Below are 15,386 nucleotides of genomic sequence, written 5' to 3' on the forward strand. Positions count from 1 at the left end.
TAGCTTCACCATCTGTTCTTGCCGTATCTTTGTATCAGCAAAGTAAAGAACCCTCCATGGGCAGAAAATGTTCTTGCAAAGATACCATCAGACTGGGATTTAAATCACTAATATCCCTTCAACAGAATTGGGAGTTTTCGTTAGTCTCATACAAAGGCAGACCTGCCTGACTGCGTATCATTTCATCTTGCAGCTTTACCATCAAACTTTTCCAATTTGACATATATTCCAATACAACAAAAGTGGACAAAATATTCCAGAAATAGCCTAATGACTGGCATATATTGCATTACTGGCATTTTAGTCCTCTTTTTCAAAACTCAAAGCTCGCAGTACAGTAGGTGAGAGAACCATATGGACTCCTGTTAAGTCAGTTATCTTACATTCTCATCGCTTACTTTCCTATGTATTAATCCTGAACATACACCAAATCTGAACTAATGAGCACAAAGATATAAAATTCACACTGAGGAGCATCAAAGCAATTATTTTAAATGAACCCTGGTTACTATATATTCCTAGCCGTTAGTTTACCATTCCAGTTTCTGTGTCGCCAGCAAACTTAACAGATGCGATTTAACATTTGCTTCCATATCACTGACACAAAAATTAACCAGAAATGGATAAATAAAATATTTCTGCAACATCCAGCAGTTTTCCTAGTATTACCAATTTATCTAGCTGATGAGCTTATATGTATTTTCCTACACTGTGAAGTATTTTCATAAAGGTTTACCCATCTCTTCTGAATGTCCATTCTCTAGCCTCTATAAAGAGCCATCAAGTTGCTTCCTGAGGGCACAATGTTTGGGCAGCTAAATTAGAATCTGTTAACCACCTCTCCCAACTGCTAAATCATATGACATTGCTATGGAGGAATAAGGGAGGAGGCTTAATGCTGATACAAAAAAAAAAAGATATAGAAAACTAAACCCAACCACACCCAATACGTTGGAGAAAAAAGCAGGTTGATAAATTACTAATTGCATCACTTGCACCTCTGCTGGCTGGTAGAGACAACTCTTTTTCTTATACAGCATCCATTGCAGGACTAGGCTGACTTTTTTTTCCTCTGATGAAAGACTCCACAACTGCCAATCCAGTATCTCGACTGGCTCTATGTTGTTGACTATGCATGTTCTGAAAGATCAACTAGAAAATTTTCATAGCTTAACTCACAGAAATTTCTTTGTAAAACTGAGTTAAACCAGTATGAAGAATGTTTCACTAAAAAGAACTTACATTAACTCACTCTCCATTATGGTAATGGACATAATTAGTATATGAATATTGCTAGACCACAGAAGGTTATGTAAGTTCTTGGTTTCCATGTGCCAATATCTAAAAGAGGAACTGGTTTGTTTATTATTTATGAAAGTTTGTAGAAAAAATGCTTATGATTTAATAAGTTCTCATTAAAAATTCAATACCTAGAATTTCACAAAGTATTTCAAAGAAAGTTTTGGACCCAGTATCAAAATAAGAGAAAGTAGCATGTGAAAAATAAAATTTATGGACTACCAGTGAAAAAGTTTAGTTAAAAAAATTCAATGAAATACAAGGTTTTTAAGTTAAATATTTTCATAAATAAATGTGTGTCTCCTCATTTAATGTATAGGCAACAAAAGGAGAGGATGAAAAAAGACACTGAGAAAGGCAGAGAAACAGTATAGTTATTTTTAGACATCTAAGACCAGTCTCATCTGCTTGTAACAATGGCTTAATTCCACAGCAGGTGAAAACTAGCAGGAACGTGCCTGAAGACAGAGCCCATACCGTTGCTGTGCTTTAGGTGTTACTGGCACAGTGACCACAAGCGCACTTAAAAGTCAGGGAACAGCAGCAGCCTCTGAAGGACACAAGCCAGCTGCATTGGCAACATCAGACAAAATTGTAGAAATTAAAACATTGGAAAAAGTAACAGCACAGCAGGATATTAATAAAATATGCTTGTTGGTGGGAAGGAATCATGATAAATGATTGCACTAATGGTGTTAAAACAAAAGCACACCCCTAAAAGAAAACCTAGGGGGCTGTAGCAGAGAAAGTTCTATCATTCAAAGAATGTGATGATAAACATGTAAGCATTTCAGAAGCATAAATAATTCGTAAAACATTCATGCTATAAATTAGAGAGGCTGAAATATCAGGATTTAGCTAGCATATGCTGTCACAAAAAGGAGCAGAATTAAAAGTCAAAATACGGCACAAACATTATGAGTCTGCCTACTCAGAGGCAATCAGGTTTGTCAAGAAAAGTGGGGAAATAACAGGAAGTTGGAAAGAACCTAAGGATGAGGTTCCATCTGATTCAACAGCTCACGGCTGTCAGAAGAGAAAGGAGCTTTGTCCTCTACTCTTCCCAGATACCCTTCTCCACCATTTACCACTCCTTGTAGCTCTGGACCTCCATGACCTACTTTTAATCACCAACCTGACAGAAAACTAACCGAGTAAAAAAAGATTAGTTAATCCACCAAGATAAAAAAAAAAAGTCATGGAAGCCTTACAAGTGGTAGAGTCAGCATGAGAGTAAAAGAGTAAGGACCTACTTCCCTTTCATGAGCTTCTAACCACTGAGCTCTGCCACTCATGAAGAAATTCAGTTGCAGAGGAAAGAACTGCAAAGAAAACTGAAAAAGAGTGATGTTGGAGAGAACTAGATAACAGGAGAGTGAGCATCAGAACTGTTAGTTGTTTCACTGTTTGGTAGCACAACTTTGTTGAGAGAGTACAGGCAGACTGTTGGTAGGTTAGAGAGAGATGAATTAGGGAACAAGTAGATTATACACTTAATTCTTTCCAAAGATTCTAAGCACTGGAGAGAACAAACTATTTCATGAAGAAACAGAACACTTTGGCTCACAAACACCTGTAAACAGCATGCTTCACACTGGCATTGCCAAGACTAAGCATCGCCAAACAACAAACACTGCTGGTTCTGTTTTCCCATTGCCTTGAACCTCCTCAGCAGAAGCATTATCCTAACCTTTTTAACTTGGCTTCTGGAAGTCTATACTACAATGAATCCCTCCTCTCCTGACATATTGAAGGTTGAAGGCTGTAGCACTTTTGCAGCTAATTAGTGGGGGCTCCCTTCCCAGACATGAGAGTAGTGCCAAGAACTACACAGAAGCAACTCAAGTGCCACATGTTAAACATATTATTGCACCAAATTGATCCACATTTCTATTTGTGAACAAGCAGATATACATGATTAAAATCTCTACTATAGGAACACCTTTGTCATGCTGGCATATTCAGTACTGAAGAACCTGAAAGCACAATCTTGAGGTAAGTAGCAGGCGAAGGTAATTTTTTATCTTTAAGAGCAAAATAAACCAAATAACTGAATTTAAATTACAGCAACAAACACTTGTTTAACTGGCAAGCCCATTATTTAAATAAATAATTTAAATCTCTCACTAAACATCCTAGTGCCAAAAATAAGGTGTAAGTAAGACTAATTCGGTGCACAGAAGCTACTCTTAGTTCTTCAACTTGCAATATGGAACTTCTTCATGTCAGTTCTAGCTATAAAACTTACTACTACACTGCACATCTTGTAGAATAAAAACCCTGAACATGTGCATACACACACAAACACCACACACAAAATGAAGTGTCCCACTAAGCTCAGTTTGCCAGACTTTTTGTTAGCCGGCTTGAAAGTAAATGTAGGTTGTCTATGGTGAAAGAATGCTGCTTCAGCAGTTCAGAATGCATTTCAACCCTGTTCTCTATTTTACCTTTTGTCAGTGTAATGTATTCAACGCAATAGAGAGCTGACAATTTAAATAACTACATTTTAAAACAAACGAAGCATTGATGTTAATGTGTGAAAATGGTCCCAACCCCTGGGAGTCCTGGTTCCCACCATTGTTTACTCTGACAACAGGATATAATTGCTTACTTACTTGGCAGCAAACTTTACCATCTGCTTGCTTGCATGCTGTCCCACAGCCACAAGAGCCTGGATATTAAACTGCTGCTGACGCAGGACTAAGAAACACTGCTTCCCTGAATACAAAATAAAACATCACAGGTGTATTAAGGACAAGTTACTCGAGGTCTTTGTGAATGAGAAAAAATGCTTTACTAACTTACTAGGAAGCTGAACTTTTAAGGCGGGTGTGTGTATGTGTGTCTATCCCCCTCACCACTGCCCCCCCTCCAGTAGCTACATCAAACTAGTCAGCTCTGTGTGTACACACACCCCCAAACATCAGTATAAGTCAAATAATTCTGCCTTACATCCATAAACATGTGAATGGACATTTTCTAAAAATAACATAAGCCTTTCAAGATAAATAATATCTAGACAAAACAAAAACTAGAAATCATGACTTTTAAACTATCTATTGTTCTTCAACTGCAAGAAGTAAACCTTTTCCCTTTTGCTTTGTTCACAAGTATTTCAACTCTACATTATTTTAAAAGAATCTTTTTCTCATCTTCTCAACTTAAAGCTGTAGAGTTCATTTTACAAAACTCCTCTGAGAGATACAGGCTTGATTTTGCACGAGAGACTAAAGCAACAATGTTCATTCTGTAATACACTGCACATTCAGAATGAACGGGCACAAAAGAAGTATTGATTCCAGTGAGTGACAAGAACCTAAAAGATCCAATTAAAAATTCCTGTAAGAGCAAATTATTCATGAACAGCTTAGGGAAAAAGTTGTTAATAGGAATTAATAATAATTTATGAAGAACATATTACACTTTGTTGACTTCTAAAATGTGTATTTCCAAGTCAGCAAAGCTCTTTCTAGTCTGTTTAGCTGACAGTTACAATCATTTCATATTTCTCCTCACATCTCTAATAACCATTTACTCTTCAACTTAGATTTAAGGAAATACAGTGATTTTAAATGCTTCTTCCTCAGAGAGAGAAATTAACAATAACCACTTCATTGTTGTAACAGTATCTAATAAAATGCATCAATATAATTTTAATTCCATGTTCTGCCTCATAACATTATAATGTTTCCATCAAATGGTAAGAACAGAAAGAAGCCAGAAGCTTTGCTATAGACAGCTATTTCCCACTTATTGTTGACTTAGACTATCAAACATAAAAATCAACATGTATCTAACTTGAACACTGAAACTGAAAAGCCAGTTGCAGTTTTCATTTGTAATTATGTAGATCACCATTCCTAACACATAGCTGCAGAAAATTTAAACAGTATCAAAAGATAAAATTCAAGACATTTGACAAACAATCTGATGGAAATAAAAGCAAACATATAGAACTATTACAATATATTATTAAAGACCAAGATTATAAGTATTGGAAATAACTAACATTTTCCTATGACTGTGATTTCAGAAATGCAAAAAAATTAATTCCTTATTTCCAGAAAACAGCGTACAGCTATTTCTGTAATCTAGAGGCTACAATATCTAAGTAAAGAAGCTAATATGTTATGGATGTACATATTTCTTGCAGGTAAACATTAAATCACAGATTTAAGTTAGAAAAGCACAGGCTGTGTTTCAGATCCAGCAAGTCAACAAATCAAACACAAGTTTTCCATAGGACACAGTACACTTAAGTTTCTTTGGGTAAGCTAGGCATATCTCACATCAGTGACATCTCAGTATTTCTTACTTACAATGTAGTTTGATACACTATTTCATAGAAAAAAACATCTGTCTCCATGATTTTCATCGCAAATAGTTTAACAAAATATAAGTTTCAGCAATGTTGTGTTAGGTGTTCAAACAAAAAATACACAGCTGAAGACAGCTACAATGTCATTCCATTAGTAAATACTCAAGGAGAAGACAGTGAAATCAATGGAGGGACCTGCTATCATACTATAATCAGAAGCAAAAGTTTGGCAGTAGTACTTAATCCCAAAAGCCAGAAGTCTGATCAGTATCTGCATTATAAAAGGACTCTAATCTTTTTGTCATGAGTAACAGTAGTTGTTTTCATGGGGAAAGAGGATGCTTTGTAGAATATAACTATTTCTAATCAAACAGATGATAAATGCGTACTTCCGCGTACGTCTCTCACTGATAGAAGTAGTTAAGATAGCACAGTTACAAAGATAATAGGAAGAAACAGAACTTTTCCCAAAAGAGTCAAAGGCATGCAAAATAAAGTATCAAAAAGGCAAACCATAATCAAATCTACTTCATGATTAGATGCCTTTCCAGATCAAGAGATGGAAAAAAGGAAGCATTGGGGGTGGGGGGTGTAAGAAAGAGGGATTACGGGATGTTCTCCCATGTATTTCAGAATATTTACATGGCATTTAAGTGAAAAGCTAAGACCAAATTTACTCACATTAAACAGTAAGCTACTCTAAGTTTCTATAAACCAAACCAACACTGTCCCAGAAGAATGCTCAAAAAGATGAAAAGCTTCAAAAGAAATTTGGTTAAAAAGGTCTGACTCAGTCTAATGCAAGGAACTTTTAGTCACTGAACAAATAAAAGAAAACACCACACAGAGAATCCCGTCAAAAGAAAGACATAAAACCAAAAAGGAATCCATTTCCTTTCTTGTATGTAAGTACCAAATGACACAAGAGCTTTTAAGAGAAAAGGATGTAAAGAAGGAATTTGTATAAACAGTAGAAAATATCTGGGCATATAAATTAACACATTGCTAGTTACAGACATCTGCCAGCAACGAGAAAAATGTAAATGGTTTATTATAAAATTTGCTCTTGGTGGTACTCTTATTTTCAGACATACTAATTCAATGTTTTATAAACCTCCGCATTCATAAACCGGAACCAAGTTCAAGACTAACATAATGCACAAGTTCCATCTGCCTGGCAGAACCCAGGCTGATTTCCCAACTGCTTTTCAATGATAAAAGTGTACAGTAGCTTAGACTGGCTTTAAAATAAAGCCAGAAATAACATTTCTTCAATCTATGATAAAAACCACAGGGCCTGAAGCACTTCAATTTAAGTACAACCCACAGAAATTCCCAACACCCCATTCTTTACACATCCCTCAGTTAATTTCCATCAGATTTCATGAGTGGCTTGCTATATGAGGCAGCTGGATGCTGCAGTTGTTCAACTTTTTTGGTTTATTGGTCAGAACTGGACAGAATTAAATAAAGGATATGCTGGTTATTTAGGAGTCAAATTTGAGCTTCTGAGAAAAGCTAAAGCTATTTTTGTGTAAGATTTTCCTGTTTCCTGCAAGACTTTTGTTTCCATAATGGTAGGAATAGCACCATGATGTGTGTGGGAAAGCCTAATACTACTTTTTACTCTAAAACATTTGCTTTTCTTGTAAGATTCTTTCCCCCAAAGATTAAGTAAACAAGGATATGGCATTCCCTAGCAGCATTCCCTGAATGTCAGAATTGCTCTGTGTTGTCAGACCAAGAGGGAACAAGAAACACAATCAATACATAGAGAACACTTCATGCCCATAATCAACTCCTTTGCTTTCATTCATCAGGTTGTGTGAAAGTTTTTGAAATTAAGCACTTATTTCATGAAAAGCAAAGTCTTTCCTGAAGTCAAAGGTGAAGAATTGAAACCAGTTTCTTGTAAGTTAATATTGCCATGTTACATACATATTACTCTGATTGAAGTAAGTGCACATATCATGCAAGGTACTGTATATAAATGCAATACAGAGAGAGTAATTAACAACTACTGAGCTTTACATTGTTTTAAAGGTCTGTGCAAACATGACACCTGTGTTTAATACTACAAAATTTTGTTAATAGTCTGAATTCTTCCTACAATCACAATCACAAAAGAAAAAGCCATAAGGATACCCTTATTCATATACTTATATTAATATTCAAATTAGACAGTATCTCCTGTCCGAACAACTTAAAGTTGTAATGACCAAGACTTTCACACCTTTTGGGGTTGACAGTTTCGATATATAGCAAAGAGACACTTTCATATAAGACTCCACTAGAGAACTATTGAGGCAATCACAGAAGACTTCCTAAATGTAAAGATTCTGATACAAACTAAAACGTGCATTGTATGAATACATTTACACGCAGTTCCTTAACTGACTGCAGTACAGACATGCATTAAGAGGGACTTTTTTTTATTTCTTTAATGAAACCTCAAAAATAAAAATTAATCTGGTATCTGTGACAATATTCTGTAATGGATTCTTTCCCCCAGTTTGCCCTATTTTCAATTCTGAGACTACCACTAAGTTTCATTTGTGAAGACACTTTCTTTATGCTCTTTTCTTTCAACTCTTGGGAAGACAAGGTATTTATATCTCACTATAGAACTGCCAAACATAACTGAAATGAGTACAACAGTTGTCAGCACCTGATGTCAACTGAAAAGGCCAAAGCCTATTTAAGTTTGCATATGGCAAACTGATCTCCAGAGAGAATTTCTGATTCTAGGGAAGAAATATGGCTGTCAAACAGCCAAGTATGACAACCCACACCACTCAGAACCTATAAAAGGATTTTCCTTTTGTCTTGTAAAGGGAAGATGATGTTTCTTAAGTTCAAATAGGTATAACCAGATGTTGGTAACTAGAAGTAAAAATTCTGAAATTTTAACACAGATTTTTGCTTCCTGTCAAAGAAAAGGTACAGTGAAAACACTCATATGCAGCAGAATAAATATGGCCTGACAACTGATACATTTACAATAGAAGTATGTTTTACAGTAGAAGTTTGTAACTGTTTTATCTCACAACTGTTAACACCCAAAGGAGAATGACTATAATATTTAGAAATTCCTCTTGTAATTGCCCACACATTATTTAGTAATATGATAAAACTAAAATTCACTTCTACTAAAATGTAATAGTAAAACCATACTTCCACTCAGCTGAAAACAAAATTTCCTCTTCCCCTCTTGGAAAAAGAAAAGTGGAAAAAGAAAGAAAATAACCGATCAAAGTGAACACTGAGTAACCACGTGGCAAAGTTTTCTGGTATGCAAGAGACAACTAACAGGTCATGACGCCAAAATAAACATTCAGCCAAAATATGAGGAAATAAAATAAAAACCCTGAAGGCTTCTCACCTTTAGCTCTGCTTGTATGAATTCTGCCACGAACCCAAACCACTTCATCAGCTTTCTCCACTGTCAAGTCTTTTATTCGAATCAAAACTCTATCTGAATTACAGAAAAACAAAAAACATCACAACCTTTAGAACAATTTAAAATAAATTTTAAGCAAAACATCTTTCACTTTAAACTCCAAAGACATTTTCCATCATTGCTAAAATATACAATAAATTGAAACTATTATTTTTTGTATCCCCAGGATTATAGATGTACTGAAAACACGAACAATCGTATTTACTTTCTCAGTGCACTGTACTTGATCAAGTAGTTTTAAACTGGTTCAAGTTTCTGGTTTGACTTACACAGCAGGGTCAAACTGCACTAAAACAAAAGCCAGAATTACTGTAGTTCACGGATGGAAGAACCCAGCCTGACTACCGTATTTCTGATAGGATTTCCCTGTGCTGCAACTGTACTGCCTCCACTTATTAATCTGAACTTCTGCTAGCCAAGTGATGCCTGCCCTGCTCCACTGTGCATTGTGAAAGTTGGTATGTTGAACACAGCAAAACAAAGGCTCAGAGGTGACATGAGTATTCTCTGTATCTAGTAAGTAGAAGGGTGAATATCACAGTGAAGTAATTATTGTTTAGAAATGAGAAAGAAACCACAAATAAATATGCATTAGAAATTAATATTAATTTTGATAAAAACAGTAGCATTTTGGAGCAACAAGAGTATTCCTGTGTAAAACTTATTTTCGGAAAGAATCTCTGACAACCTGATCAAGCACTACTATCATTGTACGAGCCAGAAAGAACCCTTCAAATGCTGTGTTCCCAAGAAAGCTAAATAACAATAGAAAATGCACAGTTTGGAAAGGTCAAATTTTGGACAGCAAAGGAAAAATAAGTAACGAAGGAAAATATTTTTAAATAAATCAGGACAATTATGAACTGCCAATATGCTGGCTGCATGCCACTATTCCTTGAAAAGTACTTGTTTAATTGCATTTTTTCCAGCCAAATGTATTTTTGCATGGTCTCAAACACTTACTTCTTACTGTATCTACAAATGAGTTAGAGGGTATACATAGCATATTTCTAACAGCTACACTTCTTCATTTACAGTTCTCATGTGGTAAAAACACTGCTTATTAGACAAAAGAAAAATCTCCAAGGGAGACATTGATCCTAATGGGTCTCTTCCAACTTGAGGTATTCTATTGTTCTATGAGTCTATGATACGTAACACAAGCAAATTCACTCTCTCTGGTTTTATCACAGGCTTCTCCGTTGTTTCAAAATAACATTAAATTTACCAAGACACTTCCACTCTAGACTTTTCCAGCCAGAACTTTTCCAAAGTTTGCCTACCCTAGGTTACCATCTGATATTCTGGACTCCTTCCCTCTCCCTCCCTCTGTCTCTGAATACCAGTCACAGCTTGCCCTCTAAGCCTATTATTCTGCACTAGGAATTTTAGGGGGTTGAAAATGCTTATTAGCTTATGCTCAGAGCAGTGCAGTTTCTTCTTCACAGACAAACATCAAAACAAGAACAGAATGGAAGTGCACAGAGAAATGTGATGGGAAATTGACTCAAATATATTAATAATGTGTGTGTGCACCCATGCACTGGGCAAGGGAAAAACGGGAATAAAGATGTCATCACTTGTCAGCAACTTCTGACATTCAAACTTTAACAGCACAGTTCTATAGGAAACATGCAACTAGCACAACCCATACACTTTAGTATATCTAAGAGCTTGATATTCAGACAGTTAAAATTACCTCAGCCAACTTAAAACTGTATTGTTAGAAACATTTTCCAGGCACAAGCATAAAGACAGAATGAGGTGCTACTTTTTTTATGGATCCTTAGTGTTTCAGGAACCATCTGCATTAGATAAATATTTTTTAAGTCTTTTGTATACATAATGGTTCATGTTTCATCAAGACTAAACAAAACACCTTTAACACAAAAAATTTTGTATAGTATGAATTATTAAAAACTATTTCACCTTTCATAAAAAGGGTAATAAAATAGTATCAAAAGAGATATTATAAAATCATTTTTTCCAACAGCAGATTGCAGAATCGCAGGATGGCTGAGGTTGGGAGGGGCCTCTGGAGGTCACCTGGTTCAACCCCCTGCTCAAGCAGGGTCACCTAGAGCCAGTTGTCCAAGACTGCATTCTGATGGGTTAGTATCTTCATGGGGAGAGACTCCAAAATCACCCTGGACAACCTATGCCAGCACTCAGCCACCCTCACAGTAAAAAAATGTCCCCTGATGCTCAGAGGGAACTTCCTCTCTTTCTCTCTGTGCCCATCTCTGGTCCCCTCACGGGGCACCAGTGAAAACAGCTACATGTAGCAACCATTATGTCACTTTGTTTCCCTCCTTCAACACCTCCCACTCTACTCTGCTTTTTCTCTCATTTCTAAAATGCCAGTAGTTCATCATAATGTCTGTATTTCTTAGTGTAAGCAATTGCTTGTCATTCATTTCTCTATTGTTCAACCAACATACTGTAGCTTAAATCTTCCCTCTTTACGCTCATGTATCAATTCACCTGGAATTCCTTTCAGTTAATTTCTATCTCTTCCATGAAAAATTGAAGCTTCTTGCTCTCACTTTTAAGGTCCTATTAAAACCATACTCTTCAGACTGCCACCTACATGTTCTTTCACAAATGCAAGCTATACTTACCTTTTCTTGCCACATAAACACAGACAACTAAATAATGCAAAAATAGAAAATTTTTAAACCATGCTATAGTTGCCATGAAGACAAGGGAACAAAGATTTTAAACAAAGTTCAAACAAAACACTCTAAGTCTGAAATTACTCTTTCAGTCCCAATTCAATATTCATGCTATCTCACCTTCATTGCCATTTTGAATCACATTTATGAGGAAACTTTTTTTTCCCTTCCTGTATAGCACAATCCTTTCTATTCTACAATCTAAATATACACACCTTTCAGAACTCTAACCTCTTCTAAACATGAGAGGCTAAACCCCCAAAAAGTTGTGTGGGTTATACAAGACAATCAATTTTCGACCCCCAGACCCATACCCCAGTATGTTTATCTTACATCACAGAGTTTTTAACAGTATGACCAATATTTCTGCTTTCTCTGTGAAGCGCCAGCATCTTTACAATGTTGAACAAATGAAAAAGAAAACGTAAGTTTAATAAAAAATCCTGAAAGCCAAAAGCAGCATAAGATGAAAGCAGCTTCCAGGTAGAGGAGATGAAAGTAATAGTGCTGAAGGGAGAAAATGGGCAAGGCAAATGAAGTTTTACTAGCAATCATAGCCTCAAGCAGGCAGGAAGGACTTAAAGACATGATGTAACAGGAAGTGAGAACATCACATAGCGCAGCCAACATCAGCAGAAGAAGGACTGAGGTGGGTGAAAAATAAAGGCACAGGTGTGTGTGAGATCAGTAGAGCAGGGTGGAGCATCAATGCAACATCTCTGTGAATATGTGAAGAGTTTTAGTTTGCTTGCAGAGGAACAAGAATCTGTGAGCACGGTTAAAGGACAGTAAGCCTATCCATGGACATGGAGAATAATTTGCTCTGAACGCTCCAAGCTTTTCAACTTTCCATGTCCAGCCAGTGTCCTCGGGAGAGTGCAGTTACGACAGCAAACCTAAAAGCAGTGGTGCTGTAGAGGTACAACTGAGCTGCTACCCACAACTGTGCAGTATCGCCTGTTGGCTCCAATTACCAGAGAGTATGTGGAGCTGCACATGTCATACCACAATTTATCATTCTGACTTAGAAATGGCATGTACCCACAGTCTTCAGAAACAAAGAAAATAAACACAGTACAGGTGGGAACACTTATATTTGTGCTCCCCTGCAACCTCCTTGCCCCAAGCAGTAGTTCCTCCAAGACACTAAATGCAAGCAGAATACTTTGGGGAAAAGCATATACACACTACTAATGATGAGTGACGACTTCATCCTCCCGTGAGCCCTTTGATAAGAGCTCTCCCTAGCAGAAACTAATGAATCTTTAAATAAGAGAGCATTAGTCTCAAGAAAGGGACTAGGCTGATCCTGAACTTTTTTGTTAGAAGTATTTTGGTTTTCATTGTTACCTAATTCTGGTACGCTGGATAATAATCTTCTAAAAATGGAATCGCAAGAGTGTTTTAAGTTGTATTTTAATGAAAATGAAATCTGAACGTATTTTAATGAAAAACCTGTTCGATCTTACCCATACACTGGCTAAGACTTCTTTTTTCTTAAACATGGGTTGAGTGTCAAGGGGACAACAGATCCGAACGCAGCACTCTGCCTTTCTCATATAATTTCCTGCAGCTTTTGCCAATTTACTTCTCAACACATTTTTTTTATCCACAGTATTTTTGAGTGTTTTTTTGACTGTGAGACAACTGGAAGGGCAGACTTTCTCTATGAGACTAGGATTTGATCCACCATCTCAATCTGCCAGCTTTGGTTTCTCACATAGTTTGCTACAGGGTGTGAAACTGGCAGAGGAAACACAGGTTGCAGAAACTCTGGTGAGCCAAATGCCATCACAGAAGAGTGCAGGGAAAGGAGATCCAACAGGACAATCCTTCAGCCTGCAGTCAGCAGTTCAGGTTAACCAGTCAGATGCTAACTTGGAGTTACCAATTTTCCTTAATAAGTACACCTTTTAGGTTGCAACTGCACACCAATTTCTGGATTGTTATGTGGTTGCATGTAACATGTATTCCAGGCCCTTCCAGCACCCATCAGAACCTCAGCCAGCCTCTTTCACTTTGCTAGGCTGGCTAAACAAATTGTCATTATTAGCATGTTGAAACTAGTATCGACAGAAGACCCAGCACCAGGGAGACCACAGATGCCAGCAGTTGGGCTCGCTTACATTGCAATTTCAACCTTAGTTCCCTTTCCTTGATAGCTAATAAGTATTTCATTCAATAATGACTATTAATACAGTCTCTAGTGATCTTCTTGTCCTGTTACATTTTTGATGTAACATTCCCCTTCAGTTGGTTTCAACCTATGATAGCTTTTGTGGCTCCTCCTCTTCTCTACATTCTGCATTTCCCTTCCTAAGGAAGGTCAACCAAAACAACCATTCAGAGGAAAAAAAAAATTAAAAAAAATCACCCAATCACAAACAATGTTCATTTTTTACGTTTCACTATGAAGAAGTTACAAGAAGCCAATCTATTACCTTCCCTCGCTCCCGTTTCACACACTGAATAATAGGAAGATTAGTATGTCTTGGGATGGTGGCCTGGGAGATTGTTCTCTATCTAACAAGTCTTTCTGAATTCCAGTTCCCCATCAGTAGAAAATAAGGATTTCCTGAATTCACAGTGATGTGAATAGTCATAGAATCATAGAATAGCTGGGTGCTCATATGCAGGACTAATGAAGGTGACATAAGCAGTTATCCTACTCAGACCACTGTTGCAGCAAGACATAGCAGAATTTACCCCAAAGAAAAAAAAATTACATCCCCAACTTCGTACATTACAAGTAATTATAATCTAAACCAAGAAGTGTTAAGCCTGCAGTAATGGATAGAGACAACAACTGACAAGCTGTGTAGGGCATGGTCCAGACAACAACAAAGATTTAGATTCCATAACCTCTCTGAACCCAGATTCAATATGCAACCACACTCACACTCAAGTTGTGTTCTAACTTGTGCCCATCACCTCCTCTCCAATTACTACACACCTTCAAAGAGTCTGGCTTTGTCTTCTCTACAGCCTCACATTAAGTAGTTTTAAATAGTAACAAGATCAGCCCACAGCTTCCTCTTCTCCAGGCTTAAGAAGCCCAGTTCCTTCAGCCTCACCTCAGAGATCCAGTGTTACAGTCCCCTGAAAAAATTGGTAGCTCTCCACTGGACTGGCTCCAAAATGTTTATGTCTTCCTTGCATCGGAAAGCCCAAAACTGGACACAGCACTCCAAATGCAACCTTACATGTGCCAAATGTATTCAAATAAAGGAAATGGCAGCAATATTTGAATGAAGATGTATGATAAATTATTTCTCAAACAAGTACTGAAGATATTGAGTATATGACTTCTTTCCTTCTCTCCTCCCCCCTTTCTAAAAATCTTTATGTTTATTAACTGACCTGGTTTTTCTTGAGATTGTATCATTGAGGACACTCCATATCTTTCCTTAGCATAATCCTAAAATGGAGGTGAGAAACATATATCAAAGAAGCATACACAAAAAGATGAAAAAAAATCATTACAAAGTTAACTGAGACAATACAAAATAATTAGCTATAATAAAGTCAGTAAATTGTTTTAGACTCTGAGATACGCAAGAGAATTGTGCCCTGTAAGAAAAATTCCAACAGCAAACATTAAGATCATTATTTGCTACACAGAAGTTAGTGT

General features: G+C 36.7%; 1 protein-coding gene across 1 annotated transcript in view; it reads right to left on the reverse strand.

Annotated features, from left to right (window-relative positions):
• Positions 1-15,167, reverse strand: part of DARS (aspartyl-tRNA synthetase) — a 40,284-nt gene extending 25,117 nt beyond the window's left edge. The window contains exons 1-3 of the mRNA XM_010015833.1: positions 15,116-15,167; positions 9,003-9,095; positions 3,918-4,020 (exon numbers count right to left, since the gene is read on the reverse strand). Coding sequence (XP_010014135.1) covers positions 3,918-4,020; positions 9,003-9,095; positions 15,116-15,140 — 221 coding nt within the window. The 5' untranslated portion in view covers positions 15,141-15,167. The remainder of the gene's footprint in view (positions 1-3,917; positions 4,021-9,002; positions 9,096-15,115) is intronic.
• Positions 15,168-15,386: the final 219 nt, after the last annotated feature.

Source organism: Nestor notabilis, unplaced genomic scaffold (assembly GCF_000696875.1).
Source record: "Nestor notabilis isolate BGI_N333 unplaced genomic scaffold, ASM69687v1 scaffold3886, whole genome shotgun sequence".
In the NCBI taxonomy this organism is placed as follows: Eukaryota; Metazoa; Chordata; class Aves; order Psittaciformes; family Psittacidae; genus Nestor; species Nestor notabilis.